Source organism: Opisthocomus hoazin, chromosome 2 (assembly GCF_030867145.1).
Source record: "Opisthocomus hoazin isolate bOpiHoa1 chromosome 2, bOpiHoa1.hap1, whole genome shotgun sequence".
Classification (NCBI taxonomy): domain Eukaryota; kingdom Metazoa; phylum Chordata; class Aves; order Opisthocomiformes; family Opisthocomidae; genus Opisthocomus; species Opisthocomus hoazin.
The window spans coordinates 15326169-15350159 of record NC_134415.1 but is presented as its reverse complement, the minus strand read 5'-3'; the positions used below and the strand labels follow the sequence as shown (position 1 = coordinate 15350159).

The 23991-nt window shown below is 43.7% G+C and overlaps 1 protein-coding gene across 5 annotated transcripts in view; it reads right to left on the bottom strand.

Moving 5' to 3' along the window:
• Positions 1-23694, bottom strand: part of VIT (vitrin) — a 58195-nt gene extending 34501 nt beyond the window's left edge. For 3 of the 5 annotated variants that reach the window (XM_075412689.1, XM_075412691.1, XM_075412693.1), the window contains exons 1-5: positions 23447-23694; positions 8786-8855; positions 6841-6906; positions 5684-5855; positions 3617-3750 (exon numbers count right to left, since the gene is read on the bottom strand). In XM_075412689.1, coding sequence (XP_075268804.1) covers positions 3617-3750; positions 5684-5855; positions 6841-6906; positions 8786-8816 — 403 coding nt within the window. In that variant the 5' untranslated portion in view covers positions 8817-8855; positions 23447-23694. The remainder of the gene's footprint in view (positions 1-3616; positions 3751-5683; positions 5856-6840; positions 6907-8785; positions 8856-23446) is intronic. The other 2 variants (XM_075412692.1, XM_075412690.1) reach the window with 1 other exon arrangement.
• Positions 23695-23991: the final 297 nt, after the last annotated feature.

Genomic DNA, 23991 nt, shown 5'->3' with positions numbered 1-23991 from the left:
GGGTCTTGCCTTAAAACAATGAGGTACGTTTCCAAGTTAAGCTTTGAACCACAAATCTTAGTGCTGCATCAGATGCTATCTCTGTTGGTACATGTGGCCATGCAATTCCATCTCTTGGGGCAGTTTTTAAATTCCTGTATGTATCACTGCATGAAAAGTGTTTCAGAGAAGCCCAGTGTAGGGCAGACTGCTCTGGCCTCTAGGAGTTTGTGGATGTAGGAATTCTGGACCCTGGTGACTGTCTCTATGAGAAGCTGTGCTGTGTCATGTGTCTGGACCACCTCAGGTGAGACCTAGCTCCACCTCCTGCAAAGCCTGAGACGTGATGGTGATGCCAGGTTTTCTTTCCTTTATTCCTTCACTGGATTCATTTAGAAGGTGTATATAGCAGTGCGAGCATGCCAGTTGTCATCCTGGGTGGCTAATCCAGAGACAAACAGCATGGAACAGAATTAGCTGCTACAGACTGAGCTGGGAACTGGGTTTCCCCTGCGATGGCACACAAAGAACGGTAAATGCCAGAGGAACTGGTCGTCTACTGCAGAGATGGCCATGGAGCTGGAGAAGCACTGTCCTTTGTCTCTTTTCATGTTTTTTCTCCTTTGTTTTACTCCCTCTGAAATTTCAGATGCCATTAAAAAACCCTAGAAGAAGAAGTTAGTTTGAGATAGTAATGAAATAATGATGTAAGTATCTAATCCGTTTCTCATTTACAGTGGTATAAATTGAGAGCAGCTCCACTGAAGTCAACACAGATCTGCCAAAGATCGGAGCTGTCAAGTTAGCGTGTAAGGACAAGCCTGAGAAGGCTAGCTCCTTGCCTTCAGGTCTCTCACAGAAGCTGGCCTAAGTGAAGGGCAGCAGGGCTTCACTGCCACTTCCCTCCAAGCCAAAACCTGGATCAGAAGCCAAGGAGGACTAGGCAGCTCTTCTGCCAATTTTGTAGAAAGACGGAAAAGGTACAGGATTGCAGATGATTTTCCAAATGCATTTCTTTATCCCCAACAGAGGAAAAGTTGTCAGGTATAAGTGGCTGTTACATAGATACAGCGAGAGCATAATAATCTGATTTTAATTTAGAATATTTCTGTGCTAATCTGATTTCTAATGCAAACCTGAAGCCCGCTGCTGTGCAAATAAACTAGCCGGCACAGGGGCTGCCTGCTCCCAGACTCTGAGGTTTTTGATCAGCAGCAACTTGCATCCCATATGTGATCAAGAGGTAGGTCTGAGGCCTGACCTGAGCAGGAGAAATCGTAATATATCTCTGGAGCAATGGTAATATATCTTTGCCACTGTCTGGAAAACATTGCATCTAGATTGGAGTTTGCTTAACAAACTTAAGAATGGGTTCACGTGTGGGCTGAAAAGCTCAGCTTCTGGCTGTTGAAGTATAAGCTATGAAGTGGTGGCTGCTCACCCTCTCACGCTTATTTGTGACTGGCAAACCCAGAGATTTAGGACTCTATTTTCTTAACCCACTAGCTGCAAAACTCCCGCTAAACTGAATGGAGTCATTCAGCTGAGTGCCAAGGCATTTCAGTGCTTGAAAGTGAATACCAGGGTGTTTGCATACCTCCTGGTGTGCTGGCTGCTCTAATCCCAGAGGACAGACCTCGTCCCCCTCTGCCCCTAAATCACGCCGCTTCATCGCCCAGGGTCCCCCGAGGATTCCTCTTCTGTGCTCTTTTGTGCGGGTGCTCATTCACAATTTGAACATCACAGACTCTCGGTGACAATATCCTAACCGGGAATAAACCATTGGCACCTTCCCAGGGTACCGTAGCACATGAGGGTCTGGTCTGCTGAAAGGGAATTCGGCTGCAGAATGAGGGATTCTGTTCAAAACTCTAAAGCAGTCCTGAAATTAATGCCTTAGGTGACTTTCTGGTTTTATTGGGGAATGCTTTACGCAGCTCTGTCTTTTTATGACTCATAATTGTAAAAAAAAAAACCCAGCTCATCTTTTTCTGAGAGTGAGCTCTATCTGCATTCAGCCTCAGGCTGCTGAGATGAACAGCAGAGTCTTCCTGGGGTTTTAGTCTGCTAAATTTCTCTCTAAAATTCTAAAATTCCCATATTTTCAGTAGTTATAGTGAGAGTTTTCTTCCTGTTTATATACGAAATATGATAGGATATATGAGATATCATATATTGTGTTAGATTTATGCTTGAGCTAGTTTATAAACCAAGTAGTTCTGCTAACATCAGTGAGAGCACTCAGCAGGCATAAAATTAAGTGCATGATGGACAAATCTCATCATGCCTACACATACCCAGATTTCTCATCATCCCCTCTTACATGTAAATTTCTCTTGTCTATTCTTTTATACTGTCTCATTAATAAAGAATAAAGATTTGTTACTATAAATCAAAAATTCCTACAGTTTTATGGGATAACAACTGAGCAGCTGCTGAGGTAAGTAAATCTTATTTCCCATTTATGTACCAGAATTACAATGTGCTGTTTGTCGGGGGAAAACCAGCAACAAGTACAAGCAGCAATTCAGCTATTCCAGGAAATCCCTACTCATCCAAAATAAATCCTTCTCATAATGTGGTGTACCCACGGCAGAATGCTGTAAAAAGTGCATCCAAATCTACTAATGCAAACTCCAGACAACCATTCGTTTTGGTCAGTTTCTGAGACCTTCTTTGCTGTCCACAAATTTTCATATTTTTGGAGGCTGTTCAGTTGCCTGAGCTGTTGATTTTTCCAGGAATGGTGTAGTTAACTAACATCACTTGGTTGTAGCTACGCTAAACCTTCAAACTGCGGACCGGTAAGAACCAACCCACTGCATGGATGCAGCCAGAAGGTAGGATTAGAAGTTGTGTGTAAAGCAATGTAAATTAGACCCTCCTTTCACATAGGTAGAATAAGTGCAAGTGGGTTTAAGATAATCTGAAGCTGGTGTAAACTGGATCTGATTTACAACCAAAAATCTGTGAATTTTGTCAGTGAATCAAGTGAGCTGCTGTGTACACTATGGGGAGAAAAAAGGAATAAGCATTAAATTAAGATGGATTTTCCTGCACTGAATAGATATCAAAACTGTTTGGCTAACAGAGTTGGGAAGAATTCATTACATACTTGGGATGCACCAATAGAATTGTGTAATACAGCGTTTGCAGAAATACAGTATGCCTGTATGTGGCTTCAGATGGGTTGACCGAAGACAAAAGTCGCTTCAGGAGATGCGAACTCTGGTGCAGGCTGAGAGTGCTTCAGGTGGCCAAAAGGCCCTTTAGTTCACTTAGCAGCACCACTTGAAGGGGCAGAGAGCAAGTGAGATAGGAAGACCTCCCCGTCGGTACCGGGGCTTGGATTTTATGCATCAATAGTGGGAGCTGAGGTGCCCTCAGAGGGTCAGTCCGGATCACCTGTCACCTCTCGCAGTGGGCTTGGACCCACCCTGGGCTGAACCGAGCATGCTGCTGGCAGGGTGCATGGCTCTTTGCAGGCCTTATAGGAAGCCCAGAATAAAAACTGTCTCCAGTGCTTCATTCATGGTAAAGCTAGGTGGGGTGGGCCTGTGGTGACTAAAGAGGTCTTTGAAACGAGAAGGCTGCTTCCCCCTCTGCCCGTTGCTGCCTGGCTCTGGTACCAGGGTACCTGACACGAGGAAGGACTCCCTCCAGCGCGGCAGTGACAGGGACCGGACCCCGTTGGAGAAGCTCCCGTGGTAACCGGAGTGGCCGGCGACTTTCTGGACGAGGACCTTCCCACCTGTGTTGTCAATAATACCACTGCAAGGGGAAAACATGGTGTCTGAAGGTGGAAATTCCCCCCCCAGAAACTTAGAAACTGTTCAACAATGCAAGAGGTATGGAGCGTTCACTTTTACCTTTAAACCAGGGACTGCAGTGGAGCTGTGACACTACTGCTAAGTCTGCTGCTGAGAAACATTTGTGCTGCTGCCACATAGAGAAGAGCAGTTTGTTACAAAGTGCTGTCGGGATCTGTTTGCTCTTCCCACTGAGCTACTGGTCCTGTGTTTAAGGTTGACCTAGTTGCACACAAGAACAAGCTACTGCCTTCGTTAAAATTTCTGCAAGCTTGACAATGACTGAAGATACAGGGAGAGGTACTCAGAGGAGTTTTTGGGCCAACCACGTGGCAGAAATACAAATTTGAGGCAAACCTCCCACTTGCATGACTTTTTCTGTTGTAAGGAATGAATGTTTTCTTTGAGTACCAGTATGTGTTACCTGCAAAAAAACAAAGCCTGGGTCTGACCTCAGCCTGGAGTAAACTGAACACAATATCGCTAGAAGCTGTAGAAAACCTGACAGGCTCCATGTGGGGTGCACATTAAAAGGTGTTTGACATATGAAGTAACATCTATCTCAAGGCAACCAGAAAACCTGCAGTGCATGCACTCTGCTGTGGCATCGTTAGGAAAGCAGGCAAACCAGGGAGCGACTGTGGCTCTTGAGGGGTGGTAGGGATGGCAGTAAGGATGCTGCACAGGAAAAAAAGTGACGGGCAGCAAATAATGGTGCAGAGTATGTTAGAGCTGTAGCTTTCTCTGATGATTGCCAGAAGCTGCTGGTGAAACAGCTGTAAGGAAAGGAAATTCACTGTCTGAGGAAATGCATCATATAAGCTAACAGAGCCAAACACAGCCGGCAAACAAGGAAAACCGAAACCCTTGCTTGAACAATACGGGCAGCCAGCGGAAATTTGAATGACGGTGGAAATTGCAGTTGCCATCAGTATTTTGTAACTTCCCTTTCAGACAAGCTCTGTGTGCAGAGACAAACAATTTCTATTGTGCCCTGGTATCATAAGGAAGAATTTGTGGTTTGAAAGCCCCCCCCCCGGCCGCCACCTCCCCAGCGAGGGGCTGAGCAGACGGAGCTGCCGCTGGGAGGTGGCAGCCCCGTGCATGCAGCCACGCCAGCCTGTGCACTGCGCAGTGCAGAGGTGAGCTAGCAAGTCCCTTATCTATTCAACTTTACTCAAGGTCCCAGCTATTTCAAAGAACAGGAAGCGCTGGAATAGCTCGACTAACTCCGAGTGAAGCCAAGTTGCCAGTCAGGCTTTGTAAATCCTTACTGCATTTTCACCTGAATGCATCCTACCTCGGCTATGGTGTGTTTGAGTTGTGAAGTTATTCTCCATTAAAATTTAATGCACATTTTTGCATGGCTAATAAAACTCAACAAAATTTGTGCTACAAAATTTGTATTATACATGTTCTTGTCCAGCGTCTTTTTCTGTGGCAGGAAAGTACATTACTCAGGCTTTGATGCAAGGACAGTTAAATTCAAATCTGCAGAACCAAACCCAGTCCCAGAAGTATCAGAATTATGTGTATTCATCACTGGTGATACGCGTATTTTTTTCTGAAGCTTTATTAGTAGCAGCAGCTCCATCCCTATCTTCCACTTGAAGACTAGAAGCACAGTAGCAATTTGCTATGCATAAATGAGAGATCTGCAAATCTCAAGACAATTCTCCTAAAGTTGAGAAATATCTTCAAACACGACTGCTTTCAGTATGAATACAGGATTGACAGCACTTAGAAGACTGGATCCATTGCAGCACACATGGCCTTTCTCACAGATTTTCAAACCTGTGAGGCAGTGGGAACTTTACAGGGTCTGAAAAGCCGAGAGCTCCTTATGCTGAAATGATGGTTTTGTCCGAGTGCCTTCCGCATTTAAACTCACTCACCTGTGAATTGCAGCATTGCACACACTGGAAAAGGAAGCATAGATGTCTGTGCCATAAACACGGTGTTTTACATCTTGACATCCAGGAGGGCACTTTGCAATGAATTCTGGATTGATTATCTTCCCTGCTTTGACATCGCAATCGATCTGGGGTACATCTGTGAGTACAAAATCTTGGTAAAGTCAGAGGGAATGTTTTCATAGCTGAGTGATCTTGTCATGACACAGTGAGTAACGGAGTGACAGGGGTGCCCTCCTCTTCTGCCTTCATATCAATGGTTTTGTGATACGAGACATGTCTATGTGTTCTGCATCTGCAATTTAACACATAATAACCCCTATACTGAGGGACATGGCTGTAACTAAGGATGGATTACAGAAGCCTGCAGGTATTTCTGACCTTCAGTGTTTGCCTTTCTGAAGGAAATATCTGTTATGACACTTTGCTGGATAGAGAAAGAAATGCAGTCACCCAGGCTGTGGTTAAGGTGTGGGAAGGCGGAGTAGGGGAAGGGCTGTGCACACACAAAGCAGGGTGCTTCCCAAGCCTCCCACTGTGTTCTTGCAGCTCCCTGACATCTATAACACCAGGCTGCACCCACAACCCATTATCTTGCCCTTAATTTTTAATACTATTCACTGGGTGCGATTTACTTTTAACAAGGAGTTGAAGTGTGAGCTCACAACCCCGCAGCAGGCCTGTTTGAAAACTAAACAAGCTAAATAATCTGTGGACAGGAATGCTCCTACAGCAATGTAGCTGAAAGTTGCACACCTTGGTGCACAGGAGATGTATCACTTGTCCCATGCTAATCAACTATATATGCTTTGTGTTAGAGGAGGTCCATGTCACAGGTTTATGTCTCTCTCTCTCTGTGCAAGCCATAGTGCTTGCTTAGATCCTTGAGTGGTACCTAATGACCTACGAAGACTCATTTTAGTAGTGATGTACACAATTTTCCCTTTGCACACATTCAGTAGCACACACTTTACTTAGGGATTTGATTTCAGTAAAAGAATCTATTGGCTAACACATGCTCCCGTTGACTCTGCAGACAATTGCGAAGAGTTACCAGAATATAACCTCACTTTGCACTTTTTTTACCGATCAGACATTCCTGCTGTAAAGCAGCCAAGAATACTACTGGGACTACTTACATAGCTTAGCCTTTTTCGTCTTCTTTGTGGCTTCCTTAGCTGCGTATGTACACATAAGAAACACACCTAAACCAAAGAAAACATAGTATCAGGAAAAAGGGGGACTATCAACATCGGTCACCACAAGATCCTGTGCATGAGATTTCCCAAAACTGAATCAGCAGATTGAAAAAATGAAACAGGAACATTTTCAGCCACAGCTAGATTTCTACTTGCTCGTTAACTTCGCAGTCAAGATGGCATCTACTGTGGGGCAATTTTCTGAAGGGGATTAAAGGTCAGTTCAGCTCACACGTTCATCTGTGGAACTCACTGTCAGAAGATGCCATTGAGTCCATGTGGTCCAGAAAACCACGAAAGGCCTCAGAATTTCCAAAAGTGGTGGCAAATTTTTGTAATTGGAGTGCTATAGATGTCAGTGAAATAACATGCTCTGTGCATGAAGCAGCTGGGAAGTCAGGGAGAGAAAGACCCTTTTTAATAGCCCGTCAGGGCTATCTTGTAATTGTGTGTTGTGGCATTTCACTCACTGGTGGTAGCAGGTATAGGACACTGGGCAGCATTACGGACCATATGAGCTTCCAGTGCGGCATGTGCCAGTATCCTGTCCCAGCAAGGGAATTTATTTTCTTCAGTAAGCAGAATTATGATTTGAAAAGTCGAATAGTAAAATGGACATACACTGTTATGTTAAAATATACATCACAATACATGCATGTATCTTACCTTGTTAGGTTTGCTTACTAAGTGCTTGACATTCAAAAAACTCTTCATTCTCTGTGCTTGTTTTGTGAGGACTATGTTACAGGTAACTAATAACTCCATTACAAATATCTTGGCTTTCCTATTCACCTTTCACTTCTCTGAGCTTTCAGAGGGAATTGAAACTCTCTATGATGTTTTGGCTGATCCTCTCATCATTTGTTAAGTTAATATTACTAGAATACGCAACAGCAGTCTTGTTTCTTTCTTTTATGCTCTTCTCCCCCTAGACCGGTTGCAGAGAGTTTGCAGACTTAATCACACCTAGAACTTGCTCAAAAGGAAAATCAGTCTTACAGAGTCTGAAGTGACAGCGTATAGATGCAGCGTTGGTGCTTTTTGCCACTGGTGCAGTTGTGCAGCTGTAAAAGGCAAAACTGTAGCTACATAGAAAAGGAGAGAAATGGTGGAAAATAAAGTGCAAAGTCCCAGCTACATGCAGTGTTAGGGCATAATTCAGTATGGAGAAAGTAATTTCGTCTCTTAGTAAAGACAGAAGAAGTACTTAGGTAGCTATGAATTTGAACTAAGAATGGCTATCCTGACAGACTGGAGGATCCCAGCTAGAAGGATTATCGCCTGGGAATATCACAATTAAAGTCATACAGCACTGTTAGGCTATGCAGTGGCTGGATCTCCATCAAAGGGAGACAGGTAAGCAAAGTACGCTAAGAAATCGTGCTTGATCAACCAGAGTGTTCATGTGAAATGAATTGCAAATTCTGGAGTTACTATTTGTTCCTGAAAAGCAAGATCCATTCTGACTGCCCGGGGAAAGAAATTAAGTCACATTTATAACCTTTTTCCTTTGACACCTTCTTGTTCATGGAAAGAGCAAGAACACAGAGAAAAACTGGGAAGGGATGCTCCAATGGAATAAACAACTTTTTTTTCTTTGGAGGGAATCTTTATGTTACAGACCAAGTATATATTCAGGCCAAGCTGTGCCATCTGATACGGACTGCATGCAGCTGATCATGTACTTAGAGATGTCTGCAAATAATTACTATTATTTCTATGCCAAAGTCAGGAAGTTTGGGTAGTCTGTTTCTGTAAAGCCATGACAAGGCCACCTGCCATTGAGAGCTTCATCAGCCGTGGAGTCCAATGGAAAGAGAAGAAGCCAGCAGCAAGGGTCAACCAGGACAGTACAAACCCTCAAACTGCTAACTGCTGTACTTACCAAAGAAGGTTGCAATGACTGTGGCCTTCATGGTGAATACAGCAAAATCTGGATGTGTCACTAAGGACCACTGAAAAGGAAAAGAAGAGTACATTAGGCTGCATTTGGAGGTATTGCAGATGATACTGGAACAGTGGAGAAGAGGGACTGTGCACTCTTCAACCTTTCACAGTCCTCACATGCTGCATCCTCTTCTCAGACTTTGTAAAGGAGTTGATGTCCCCAGTGGGCTGTGGCACTCCCATGGACTAGTTTTTTACTTCTGCCCAAGATTTGCCTTTTGCCTTCATTCCACATACTTCTTTCTGAAGCCAGTGGCAGGAAAGGGCATGATGGCTATGGACACACTCTGACAGCTGTTCAAGTTCATGCACTACTCTTCTAAGGCATAGTCATAGGATCATATTGTCTGCACATCGAACTGCACCATGTATTCTCATAAAGATACAGGGAACATAAGTCCATTCACTCCTCAAGGACGTTGCATAAAGTATCTTGCAATCGTGCCATTGTTTGTGAGCCAAACTACTGGTTTCTTTCCTTTTCTGAGGATGAGTGTGTGTGCACATGCGAGCACCTGAGATTGAGAGGACCCTGTCAGAACATCTGAACAATGTTTTTTTCTGGATCTGCATATGTGATTCCTGACTCCTACCACCCCTGAAGCTCTTGGCCAGGCTACAAGAACACAAACTTACCAGAGACAACCCCTCTCAGCTTCTCCTGAGCGTCACCTCCCATGCTGCTTTTGCAGTTATTTGGGGATTGTTGAGGGAATGCTGGGTTGGGTACTCATAATTAATCTCAGTCATTAAAATACTGCAAGATGCTTGACAACTATCAGAGTAAAAAGTCTGAGAGGCAGAAAATTTTTGTGTGCTGTGCAGGAAAAGGTTAAGGATCAAAATAAACTTGGTCTTCAAAGAAACTGATTACATGCCTACAAACGGAAAGATTTGTACTAAAATAAAAATCTCATTTGCTGTCAAGGGAGAAAATACATGGAATGTTAAAGATGGAAATGATCAGGAAAAGTAAGATCGGCCACCCCAGAAATTTAGACTGACCAGGCAGATACAGGACAGAGAGGAAAAAAATCAGCAATCTGTCTTCCTGTACAATGTTTCCACATTTTTTATTTTAACTGCTCTTCTTTTTCAAACAAGCTACATGCTTCTTGAGTGAGGATGACTGAAATGGAATGCTAGGCTAAACTGAATTCACCCAGTTCTAGGCCTATATAGTTTATAACCCTTTTTACATGGACCAGCCGCACCTCTGACTTTTGCTTCTGTGCTACGATCAGCGAGCTTCAAATACCAGGACACGTTAACAGTGTCACTTCCTAATAGCACTATGTCTCTTCTTAATGATCGCCCTAATCCAGTCCTCCTGCTAGGCTGCTAAAGCTGAAAGCAACAGAGGTTGCTCAGCAGACACCGAACTGAATCCTGGGGGTGTGGAAGGTGGCTCAACACGGTGACCGTGTCTTTCTGCAAAACGGCGGACAGCGTGGTTGGGGTGACCCCAGGCTATATGAGCCATAGCGGCCAGAGCAGTTGTGTGGTAATCATCTGCTGTCACTGTTAGTTTCCGTGAAAAAACCTTGCCCATCTCCTCAAACAAAAATCCATTTTAAGCATTTACTGCAGCGTATTTTCACTGCGAAAGGCAATAGTAACGATATGTAGAAGAGAATTTTGAGGAACTTAGCTCAGATGCTTTTCTCTGCACTTGTATGTCTCAACCCATCACCACATCAGAGATACCAAAAAATTACCACCTGCAAGGAGTTATCCCTTCAGGTCAATCTGAGAAAGAGAAGAGGAAGAATAAGAGTTGCAAGTCATCTGAGGAACCATGCACCTTTAAAAGACTATACTGGCGCTGACTTTGGCTTTGGAAAAGGCATCTTAATATGAGCAATCCCAAAATCTGCAGCAAATAAATTCAGCAGTGGCATCTTTATTTGAAGTCAAAGAGAGCTGTGAGAATTTGTCCTGACAGTATTTGGCTCTGCACTGAGGTATTTTCATCTCCAGCTTAATTAGAGTAGAAAAGGTCTGAGATGGTAAAAGATCCCTGTAAAAGCTAGCTTCATGGGTGGGTTGCTGTGTGCTTTGTGGAGGGAGTCCAACACTACTTAACTTCTCCTGTCTCACAAAATGTAGAACTACCTGTACCACCAGTACAAGGCTTCTCATTGCTTTCCGAAGGCCCTGCCGTCCCCAAGTCCTGCTGTCCCCAGGGCAGGGCCAGCTGCCCCAGGAGCCATCCCAGTCCTCTTGGGTGGTACTACCTCAGTCTTGGCTGCAATTACAGTCTCTACCTACTCTGCAGGTGGCATTGCTTTTCCAGTCAACAGAAAGTGGGCATTCTTTCCTAAAATATTATGAATTTCCTGCAGACAGATGCCGAGAAATCTAAAAGGAGTTCATACATAAAGCCTGTCGGAGGAAAATGAGTTCAGCAGACCCCTTAGCCTGCAATAACAGATATTTTATTAATAAAAGAGTTAACAGAAGCGTTTAGACAAGGCTGTTAGATTTACTTAGCAGATTTGTTGTCATAGCTACACACAAAAGCATCCTGTTGTGGACTCTGTACTCTTGCTAGTACAGTTTATACCAGTATCCTGATGGAAATAAATTATAATAGCAAAGAAAGAAACTTATTTTTGCCACTATATTAAATTCTACATTAGGCACTGACATGCCAGGAAAAATGCACAGACATCCTGTGACACAGCTCTGGTGGCAGGACTCTCAAGGGGGGTCCAGGTCTTCAAACCTTGGACTGTCACATGGGGGAAAATGCAGGAGGATTTACATTGCCAACCATGAAGTGTCCAGCTTAGAGGCTCCAGGCTTTCTGTTGTGGGAAGTCTGTGTGCAGTCATTGTATCTGGGGCCTGGGGAGTCACCTGCTTTAAGCCATAGGAGATCTCCTATACTGTACACTAGCTTGGCATCCGCTACTTGAAACAGCAGCCCGGAATAAAACAGTGGGGTTTTTTGTTTGTTTGGTAAGGAAAGGGAAAGCAGTGCTCCAATCCCTGCAAGTGACAGGCTTTTTAGTCCGTGTAGATCCACCAGGAATTTCGAGGATGATTTATCTGTAGATCAAGAATGATACTTTGCTATGAAGTACAAAGCTATTGTTCTGTTGTTCCTTTACCAAATAAATAGACCCCATTACAACAAAACCCAAAGTTTCTACTTTGGGTTAGTCTGCAGTACGAGTTTTGCTGAGATTTCTCCACGTCATATTTCTCTTAATGCAGTATTTGCAGTTGCACTCTGTACTGGTAACTAGTCACCATTCAGTATTAAATCTCCTTAACTGCATGCCGGATCTTTGTTTATCAGAGTACATTTTCCCATCTGTACCCTGCAGACTGCCGTGACAGAGGTTACCCTGATGCCAGGAAAGCAGTTAGGTATATGCATTACATTAACTTGTGCTTAAATCCCATCTAAGTCAAGTATAAATGTAGTAAGAAACACCTTCCTCAGTGTTTCACAGTGCAGATCCTATTTTACCTTTTAAAATCAAAGTTCTATTTGAAAGGATGTTGATTATATTTTCCTTACCACAAATACTTGAAGAAGTTGAATGTTAGTGAAGAGACAGAGTTAGTAAACTATTCTTTCTGCATACAAAGTAAGATTTTTATACTGACCTTTTATTAGCAGCTTGACTTTTATAAAGAACTGAGAGCTGCTACATGCTGCAACCAAACAGATGCTTTCAATCCATATAAATTGTCACATTAAGGCAAACTATAACATTTTCTGATGGAAGTGTAGGTTTTAAGTCCTTGATTTTTGGTGTCAGGCACTGCTGTCCATTCCATATGCAAACTGAAATTCTTTGCTGGTGCCACGTGTTTTGTCTCTGCAGGAGTAAGCAGTTTATTTCCTCTAATCTCCTGTGCCGCAGAAATTAATTTGTGTACTCTCTTTGTACCACAACAGTGTGTGTTATTGTTCGCCTTCTCAAGGGGCTGCAATATTGCAGCAGCACTGGTACCATAAAAAAAACAGAAGTGGACTTTGTTTGAAGTCTGAGCAAGTAGCATAGAGTTAACAACACAATCTCTAAGCGCTGTGGGTGGAGTTAAATATGTGCCCTTTATGGGACAATCAAGTGGGCTTGATGTACACGTGAGTAAACTGGTTTGGATAAACAAGAGCCGATCATCATCATCTAGAATAAAACATTTGAGATTTCTTTTCTGTTTTCTTTTGTTTCTTTTTCAAAAACTGTTTAACCCTGTCTTTGTTTCTTGCTCATATCCTGTCCCCACGGTGTTGTACCTTGCGCAGCAGTAGCACAGCTGTTCATTTTGGTGCACACCAGGGAGTATGGAGAAGACTTGTCATAGCGATTTAGTTTCACTCCCTTTCTTGTCAGAGAGAAGGAATGATGTATACTATGTGCTCTGTGTTGCTCTGAAAGTCTGTGCATAAAAAAAAATCCAAGTGGTTGTTTATTTTAAAAAGGCAGCTAATGAGTGCCACTGAGTCAGCAAGGCCAAGTTCATAACTGTTTCATTTCAGAGGCTTACATTGCCCTGTAGGAATCTCAGGCCAGGTCACTGGGTACCCAAAGATAAGATCCAGGGTGTTGTTTTGCAACAGTGAGCTTGTTTGCATGGAATGCTAAACTTTACTTTTCGAGTGGTCTGAAATAGAATACATTCATCCAGGAATTAAAAAATGTCACAGACCTCATCACGTTCTCTATAAGAAATGTGACTGAGCGCTCATCTGTTTTGTTTCACATATGAAGAAAATTGCAAGGGGGTTGCTATAAATGAAGCAAGAGAAAGCTGATGTCTGTACTAGCACCATCTGCAAAGATAGCACATGATATACTTTACCATATCAAAGAGCAGAAAAGAAATTAGTTGCCCACACTGGTTTTGGGAAGTGTCAAGAAGAAACTCAAGGTTTCCTGTACCATGTGCATTCTTCAGTCTTCTTCAGCTATTAGAGGAGCCTCTACTGCAGTTACAAACCCCACATCTTGGCCAGACAGGTGGAAAAACCAAAAGGAAGAGCTCTGTCTCAAAGACTGTTGCCTATCTGGGGGCAAGTGGAACTGGGACCGGGAACCTAAAAATGCTTCCTGGAGGTGGTGTTGAGCTTCAGAGCACCATGAGGCATGCTGCTTAATTACCCAGCATCTCAGAAAGAGCAGAGAAGGAAACACTGGCTTTTGTGGCTACAGATCTTTCCCTTGTAGTGGAGGAATTGTAAGAAGTATCGGACACCGCACCTTACGCAACGATGTGTTGAACAAAATGAACAACCAAACCACTGCTACGGCCCCGGCTACCTGTGCACAGCGTTGTTAGCTTAGAGGTGGTCAGAGGTTACACCCTCTGCTTGGAGAAGCCCCAAGAGTTCAAGACAACCCTGGAGAGAGCAGAGGCCTCACCTCTTCCAGGACCTCTACAAGGTGATTGAAGAGAATTTTTTGAGAGTGTGCATTCCTGGTTGCACATTCCTGGTTGCACAGGAGCCCTGCTTCATCATGTAGAATGCGGGGTACCCCAATCTTTTGTGCCCTGGAGTCTGATGGTGTGGGATGTGTTTGATGAAGAAGGAAACATGAGTTCAAGCTCTCTGAGGCCACGGACAGCCCTGATGCAGTTATCCCTGATTAAGGGTTCTCACCACTTGCTTCTTATAACAAAAGCTATGACTGTTGTGGCTGCCACATCATGTTTTAAGTGGTGCCTGCTGTTCTCCATGAGGTCCCAGGCTCGGCAGAGGGCTAGGGGGCCTGCCAGCAGCCAGTCCCTCTCGCGGGGTACCTCTCAAGTCACTCTCAGGTCACTGAAATGAGGTATGCGTGGATACAGAGGTCTAAATTCTACCCAAGTTGCAGTTTTGGCACAGGAGTCCATTTTTTCAGAGCTGCTCTAAGAAATGTTTATATGCAGATTTGCAAGAATAATTTAGTCCAAAATAGCTCCATTCAGGTAGGTATAACGAGAAGATGCTATACCCAGCAATTTAGAGCCAAATAAAAACACCCAAGCAGCCCTGCACTACTCATTTTGTGTTCAGTTCCCTGAAATTAAACAAACATAAGGTTGAAGTTAACAGTGACGAATGATTTCTCTGCTTTCCACAGAGCTGTTTCAGAAGAAGGTAATTTATTTAAAACTGTAGTGTAACTGAACTTGCCACACCTTTCTCAGAGCCTAAATAAAACTGCAATGATTATACTTTTTCATCTGTCTCAACGAGATAACCATCAATTATGCTGGTCTGACCTGCCCCTTCCAGCAAAGGAAGAAGTACATTTAGAGTATGTCACCCACTCACAGAGAAAATAGAATTTGGACTATCCAGATGAGGATTTCTGTGGGGGTCATTACAATGTACTTTCCTGGTTTCTCTTCATGTATTCTGCATTATTTTTTTTCATTTTGATGCGCAGCTTTTATGGCTCATTGGGAATCGCTGTTAGCTCAAACCTGTGAATCCTGTGTGAAGTCCAGACAAGCTCCTTTCTCCATCCATGAGCCTCCTCACCAGGGCTCTTGTCTGCTCACGCATCTGTCGCCCCCCCCGTGTGCTGGAGCTTGCTCACTGTTGCAGAGAACTTCTTTCCCTTTTCTAATTTAACTACTTCAGCTTAACATCAGTCAGACCCCAGCCAGGTGCCATCAGTCCCTGGCACTGCCGTTTTCCCAAGGAACTGAGGGCAAAGGGCAGTACCTGAAATCCAGCCGTGCCCGAGGGCTGTGCTACCTTTGTGGCATGAGATTCGTGGCCATGTTTCTTTCACTTTTTATAAAATGCACCATTTTCTATTTCCAACAAATGGTTTTAACAAGTCAAAGTGACTTTTTAAAGTGCAATATACAGTTTCTCAGGCTGGACACACAATGAAAAGCGCGCTGACTAACCACGCTATTGTGCTGCACGCAAACTACGTACTATTGTAATGTGTCAGAATTCCCCCGAAGGTACATATTTCACAGAATGGTCTAAAAGTGAAGAATCTGTGTTGAAGCCACTGAAGAAACTGCACATTACCCTGGGGATGGTTTCTGGAATTTCTGTAGCATGTTCAAACAAAACTTGACACCTTTATTTCTGTGGTAGAAACTTAGAAGTAGAAATGTAGAGAAACTTTAGGATGTTTATGCTCTGCTTATTAAAGCTCCATATATCCCTTTACTACAAAAGTGAGTTGTATGTCTAGGTCAAAAGCGAAGCTGATCCTTAAGCATGCTAGTAAATTTATACAACATCTCACAGAAAACCTTTATCAATTCAGTACCTCCTGCAGTCAGTATGACTACTGATGCCTCATGCCATAGCCATGGACTAGTTGGATAAGGATTGAGAAAATATACGTTATATAAAAAAATATCTGGAACTACCCTGGCATGTGGCACCGGTTTGAAAGAAGGCAGTAAGTGGTGAAATTCATCAATGTCTAGCAATGACAATTTGATCATGGAAGCATCTTACACAAAATATCTTCAGGAAATGAGGAAGCACTGGGGAAGCTGTAGAAAGCATTTTGAAAAGCTTTGCTGCTTCTGTGCTGGAAACCAGTGAAACAAATTTAAGAAAATAGTTTCAATTTTGTGTTATAGTTCTCTGTAAAAATGATAATCTCATGCTCCTTGCACTGTTTAACATTTTCCCCTGATATGTTTTGTACTTTTGAAAGAAGATTATTTTTTCCTGACTAACTGCATTGTTCCTGCCTTGGAACCTCTCCCTCCAGCTCTCTCAGGTATCTCTCCGATACCTTTAGTTTAGAAAAGACCAACCCATGCTATAAAGGAGGTTGCTGCAAAAGGCAAATCAGAAAACAAGCCCTCAGTCATCTTCTAGTGCTGCTTTGCTGGGACCTCTAAATCCTTTGCCTCCTTGCAGGGTCAGCTGCCAAGGGCCAGGATGTCCTATCCCACGTCCCAGGACATCGTGTGTGGCCACCCTACCCCATGCCCTGCAGGTGGAGCCCAGGGTCCCCCCTTCCTTAGGCATGGGGTATAGAGGTGTCACCTGGATGCTTAGAGGAGATGCGCAAGCTGTTATGGTAGCTAGGTGCAAAAGGCACGTCCGGATCTTCTGCTGGAGGTGGCATTCATGTCCTGCTGTTCTGAGCCATGAGGGACTCCTGAGGGCACTCAGTAGATATGTGTTTTCTCATACTCCTCACAGAGAACACCAAAGGCTAGTCTTTAGTCTAGCCTAGTCTTTAGGCAGAGCCTACCAATACTTCTAAGATAAGATAGATGCTTCTCTGCTGTCTTCTCCAGAGAGATCTTTGGGTTTGGAAGTCTGTTCTGCCTCCTCCTCTTGGGTCAGAGGTGAATCCTGCTCCTTCAGGTCTTATGGTGCAAGGCTGCAGTGAGGATGGAGCCTTACACCTTGTTACTGTGGCAGGCTGACCTCCCAAGCTAGTGGTCATTGCTGCTTTGGCTTTGCAAAGGGCTGTTTCAGTTGTATCCCTCCCACCTGGTGCTGGTCTGCAGCCTACCTATAACCCAACAGACACATTCAACATGAGGTCTTTCACCAGATCTGACTGTTGAGGGGAACCATTTGAAAACTGGGGACCTGTAAATACTGCTTCTATTTTTTAATGACTACAGGAGACATCTCAGGTCTCCATGTTGCTTTTGGGATGAAAGTGAGCTATAGGTTTGCATGGGTCTCAGCATTATAAATGAGGCTGTTATGGGTAGTGGTGGGTTTCTGAAGACGTGCTGTTGGTGGAGGTGCTGGTGAGACACCTGACATAGTGTGGGCCAAGCTGTGCAGCCTTATGGCGTGTGTGTTGGCAGCCCTTAGCAACTGGTAGAAGTGGGCTTTGTACCAGAGGGATGGCTATATTTCCAAAACTATATCCCTCGATATCCGAGTGCCCTGGGGGGAACCTGAAGAGCTAGAAAAAATGGTGGCAGAGAAAGTGTCCTCCAGAGCCTGGTCCTGGATACTGCAACAGTATAGGTGCAGCAGGAAATTGTTGTGAAGCGTGTCTCAGGACCAGGCTGATACTGATTTACTGATTTTGCATATTAGAAGCTTTTAAAACCTGTTGTTCCACCATAGATATAAATCACAGGATTCTGTTTCTGAGAGCCCAACATCAAAATGGAAAATTGTGCTTATCACATGGACTGGGAGCAGGAGCTTGTAATTTATGGTCTTTTGTTTCTAGAACAAAACTAAGCCTGCAGACCTCAATATTGCATAATCCACTTCCATGCTCAGGAATTTTGCTCTGAACTTTGGCTTTAGGAGATTACCATCTGAGCTTCTACTTCAAATCTAATTATTGCCTAACTTACGTATTTCTTTTTACACATGGATTTCACCATTCAGAATAGAAGATGTAGACCATGGAAGCATGGGACTTTATGTTCCAAATCACCGCATATTTTGAGATGTAGTTTGGTAGAAAGACTGTCCCCAAAGCAGGGTGAAAGAAGACTTGTCTGACTTGTGTGACATCTGTATGTGACCTTGCAAGAAATCCCATTGGTACCAAGTTGGTCTGTTGCAACTACTCTAAACTTCTCTTATCTTTCCCCTCCCTCATTTGGACACTCCTTTCCTTCCCATTTAGCCTCTTTTCCAAACAGTCTCTCTTTCTTCATACGCTTCATGCCCAAAACTTCTTCCACCAAGCGCAGGAGAATAAAATGCCTCTTGCTGCCGATGCATTGCAAGAGAGGTGAGAAAGATGGGCTCCCACCAAGGCAGGCAGGATGGGCTGCCACCGTCCTCAGCTGGCTGGCAGCTGTGAAAATAGCCCCTGGAGTCACGGAGTCGTTACCCTTTCGTAACTCTGACTCACTGAAGGTGACCAGGGCCAGGATACACAGAGCTGCTGCCAGCTTTCCTCTATGTTTCACCCTTGTTCTATGGACTCAAGAGTAAACTACTCATTCGGGGCAAATAAAAAGAACAGAGCCTTCTGAATCCCTAAAGGAACCTGGCAGGGAGATCGAGAGTCACAGAGGTGGCTACATCCAAACTTCTTTGTAAACAAGTGATTTTGGAGAGGTACAATTTTCCACAGTTTTATGTACAAGCCTGGAGGTGCTGGAAATCCCCAACTCATCCTGGTGGGGACTTTAAAGGACTGCATGAAGCTACATAAAATCATTCAGAATTTTCCCAGAGATTTTGGTGCATGTAAAACTGTCACTTGACAATTATGTGCTCTTTTTCTTATGAAACCAGCTGCCAGCTGAGAGACCGTTGGCTGCTCTGTTACATGTGTCACGTTTACAAAGCTATTTTATAAGGTGACAAGCTGAAAAAGAGTTTGCAAATACAAGTTGATCTTGAAAGTATCTTTTATATCTATGCCTATGGGATGTCCTGTAGAATGAGACACATTAAGGATAACTGACACAGATTGTGTCCTTAATGTGCCACTGACCTCTCAACGCACTCTGAAGCTCCAGAGGTAAAACGAAGGTAGGATGGACTTAATGAGTACTAGAAGGCCATTTCAGTTATGACAATAAGACTTGTCAGGTTAAGAGCTGCTTAAACCTAGATGATTTGAATGAGGCAGAGGAGGTTATAAATACTCGTCTGAATGCAAATGTGTTTCTAGTTTGGGATACGAGCTATAGATTTGTGTGCTCTGCTTCAAAAGGGAAAGCAATAGCTGCAGATGGTGTTATTTTTTTTAATTAAAATACTTTTTCATAGGAAATATTGCCGGTTCCAAGTAATTGGGAAAGTTTCTTTCTGATCAACACTCTTTTATTTTTTCCCCCAGATTTCATTTGCTGAAAAATGAGCCTGAATAGGAAAGGCAGCCCAAGGTGACCCAACCACGTCCTGCTGCAGAGGAGAGAAGAGATGCCACCTCAGAGAAGGTGGCCAGAGAGGTGAGGGCGAGCAGGCTGCAGAAAGAGGGAGTGGGCTCTGCTCCTCTGTTGGCAGAGGATGTGGGAGCAGCCCTCAGACACCACAGAACATACAGCTGCCCCAGAACAGGGTTGGGTGCAAAATGTTTGCGGAGCCCAGAGCAAATACTCGGGTAGCTAACCCATGAGTGCCATGCTGTCAGGACTGCTCACGTCTGATAGCCCCAGTGTTTGCAAGGGTCAGACATATCCACACAGTCTGCAATCGCAGCTGGCCAGTAGAGCTACCCCATACGTGCCTTAGGAGCCTACAAGATTTCAGATCCCCGACTTGTCCGTGGGCCACAGCACTGGAAGAAAAGCTCATCAGTAATACATGTTCCTGTTTTGTCTGCAGCAAGTCCCTTCACATCCCTCCTTTTGTCGCAGCTTGCTTTGCACAGAGCATTATCAGGAGCCAGTAAAAGCCAGTCTTACTGCTCCCCTCCGTAGCGCTTGCAGCAGTGCCTGCAGCCCCTCTGGGTCGGGGGCTGTAAAGGCTCACAAGGGTGATCCCTGTTGCGAGCCAGACAGTCAGAGTTTAATTTACTAATAGAGATGCAATTTAAATGGTTACAGATTTTCTGGGCACTTCTGTGCCTCTCCAAGCTTCTGCTGTGGCGGGGGGGGCTGCGCTGCCTGCGCAGCATTCACCCAAGTTTTCCAAGTGTGAAATCTGCAGCAAATAAAGGAGCCGGGATGCAAAAGAATGGCAGCTGCCCCAGGGCTGTTAGAGAGGCTCTTTTACAAGCGAATGAACCGTCAATTTGTAGTAAGACATTGTTTTCTAAACATAGCATAAAAACTGTTATCTTGCCTGGCTGGTCATTAGAAGAGAGATAATTATAGTCTCTGTGCAACAGCCGGGCCCAGAACAGGGGCCTCATTGTCCCAGGTCCCAGCTGAGCTCTAGCCGAGGCACCCCAGGCCAGCGCCAGGACAAGGGGGCTCCTTGTGCCCCGGCAAGTTCAAAAGAGGAATTGAAGTGCTCTAAGTAGGTGTTAAGCACCTATCTCTCTCTCTCTCTGACTCTGGCCTTAAAAACTACCCCACAGGAGAAAGGAGAGGAGGGCAGACCTGTGGCTGCTGTAGCTCCATCTTCCCTGGCTTTACGTACAACACATACTAGGACTATTATTTTTCTCTCCTGAAAAAACACCAACCCAAAATGTAGTTTTGCATTTATTTCTGTTTTGTTCTGTTTCCAACAGAGACTAGTGAGACCTGTATGATGGATGGGCTTTCTGAATGAAGGACATACTGTCTGTTCAGTGTCTGGTTTCTGAGCCCTGAATGAATGTGAGGTCTGAACCTCAGCTGATGCTGCAGTGGCTGGAGGAGTCCTGGTGGACTCAGAGCTTCAGGGAGCCACCACATCCCCCAGGGTTGTCAGGAAACCCTGGACCGTTGCTTTTTACGACCTATCCAGACAAGACACTGCCTTCCCACCCCGTTGCAATGCCAGCGTGCTTCTCACTCGTCTGGCACTGCCCATTCCTGTCCCTCTGTATGGGGAGTTCATGTTTGAGTGCCACAGCTTTTTTTTTCTATATGTTTAGCCTCAAGACTCTGGAGGAGGAATATAGTCACAGCTGCAGATAGTAATCTATCACTCTTCTTGCTCATTTCAGCTGGGTGCCCTACATGACTCACCTATCATCATTTAGGAGACTTTTGGTAAAATGGACACTTGAACATGCATGTCCTCAGCCTTGGGTTGGCATGTTAAGCTGCTGGGCAGTGTTTTCTTTCTAGAGCTTTATTTGTGGCTCAGGGTGAAAGCAAAAAAGTTAATAATTCTCCAGGCAGACCAGGTACAACCAAGTCTTTGACGCCACTGTTACATAAACTTCAGGTTTGTTTTTGGCAAAAAAGGAATGGCCAGAAATAAATAATTCTGTTGTTTCACATGAAGTAATTAGCCTGTTTTCCCAACTTCTATGTTCGCATTGTGTCTCAGGCAGTCCCCTTTTAGAAATATTCCAGTTAATGAAATTTGACGCAAGGGAGAACAAAAATTAACTTCACACTACTTCTGTGAAAGTAAGTTACTGGGTGAATGGGGAACACCTAGTTAATATCTCTACTAAAGACTTTGGCAGGATCTCATTCTTATCAGACACAAGAGAATCCACATGGGGTATCTTTCATGCATCCCAAGTGTGTGGAAACCTGGGTTACCTAGTAAAACTACTTGGTTCAACCAGCCAGTGATAAGTCATGTGTAAGAATGCTACCAGGGAAAGAAGTGCCTTACGTAACGTAGTGAGCAAGTTCAGAACAGAACATTCTTACTACAGGTGGAAATGCAAAAAATATTCAGCTATATTGGCAGGACAGTCAAGGTCTCTTTTCTGAAAAATGTTTCTTATGTCTTCAGTAACAGAAAGACGGGAAGTCTGTTCTGTCATCCCAGTGAGAGCAACCCCAGCAACTCGAAGGATTAGGTAAAATATGCAAGCAAAGTAAGTCGGTTTAAAATATGATTCTAATTTAATATTCCAAAAGTAATGTGTGTGTAATGCAGTTTTTTTTTCCTTGAGGTGTCTTTGCAGCTCTGAAAGAAACCAGTCTTACAGACATGACTATCATTCAAGTGGTGAACTGAATAACATCTGAAGAACATGGACCTACAGATACAGAAAAACATGAAGAGAGATATTATTTGAACCTAGTCAATGGAAGGTGTATTTAACTTTAGGATGCATATGGTAAAATGCAAGCTATAAACATATATGACTCCATTGCTGTTCTCGGTCAAATGTATTTTAAAAGCCTTCTAAACTACTTTTTCTCTGTGTGTCCTTCATGTTTTTTCAGTTTTTTTTTTTTAATTTTGGAGAGGTTAGAGGAAAAGGACTGTGCTCCAAGGAGGAGCTGCCTGTGTAATCTGTAATTCCTTTTTTGCTCTGGATGTGGCGTAGTTTCCATAAACTCTAGGAAAAGAATAGTAACTGGGGTTGAAAGTTTGCTTGAGGCATCTGGTTCGTGTTCGTACTAGTCTGAGAGAAATCGCATTTTGAAGACACTTATCGAGACTCTAATCTCTCCGCAGAGCTGAACGACTGTGGCAGGCTTGACAATGCTATTCATTTTTGGAGCCTCACCAGCAAAACAAGCACTCAGCACAAAAGGATATATAGCATCTAGGCTACTGTACTGTTCACACATCTGTATCTATCCATCTGGCAAGGGAGTTCGCACCATATAAATACATATCGCTGGAATAATACAATTTTCCATGCTGTATCTTGGAGATTAGTGTTCCCCAGTGTTAGGTAGTGCTAATTAACGGTACAACATCTTCCTATTGATCAAACAGACAAAGTCTTGAAAGCAAAAGTGTTTTAAATTTAGGGAACAAGTTGCATTACCTATTACAAATTATTTGAACAGTAGGCATATATATGGCTATTGGTGTGTGACTAATATACACCATTCTTTATCAAATATTTAAGCCCTTGCTATTCAGGCAAGTGAGTATATGTGTCCACTTTATCAGCAGGGGTTTAATGCTTTTATAAATACTTAATGAATTATATATAATTTAAAGTAAAGTTTCATTCTACATCTATGTCTTCATCTTCTTAGGTCTTTCATCCTACGCACACAGCTGGAATGCTAAACAAAAAATTATGTCCCTACAGTTTCTTAGCAGTGAAAATATTTAACTGTTATCAACAGGCAAAAAAGCAACTCCCCCCTCTTCCCCATAAATAAATATAGCAGAGAAATGACATCAGAATTACCTTGTTTGAGGGGTGCAACTTTTTATTCCTTTTCTCCGCACTGTATGAAAGTGCTATTTTGTCCAAGCTTTTCTGTACCCCAAACTCCAGTCAACATTATTCTACAGTAGGAGAGAGGCAGGCAGCGGAGGGAGGCCTGGACACCTTTTCTCTTTCAGAGAGGAGCTAATCAAACATTCCCATCAAGCTCCCAGCTCTGTGAAAGGCACATTGCTCTCCCTCCCTCCCTCCCTCTGCTCCTCTCTCCCTCTCTGTCTCTCTCTCCCTCTGTCTCTCCCTCCAGCACACACAGACGTACGGAGCTCCTTGCATTGATTTAGCAGCTGAATTAGGCGGTCCTATTTTAAATAGATGTTCCCTCCCACATATTTTTGGTAGGGATTTCCATGCTCCTTTTGCACTAGCCTGTCAGATTTGTGAAGTTTTCTCTTTTGGGAAGTGAAGCTTTACTCAACTACTGTTTTGGTAGAATTTTTTTCCTTCTCCCTGTGCAGTTCAGCACTGTAGTGAAAGGGCTGCAACTAGTAGCTGGGAGTAAACCACAC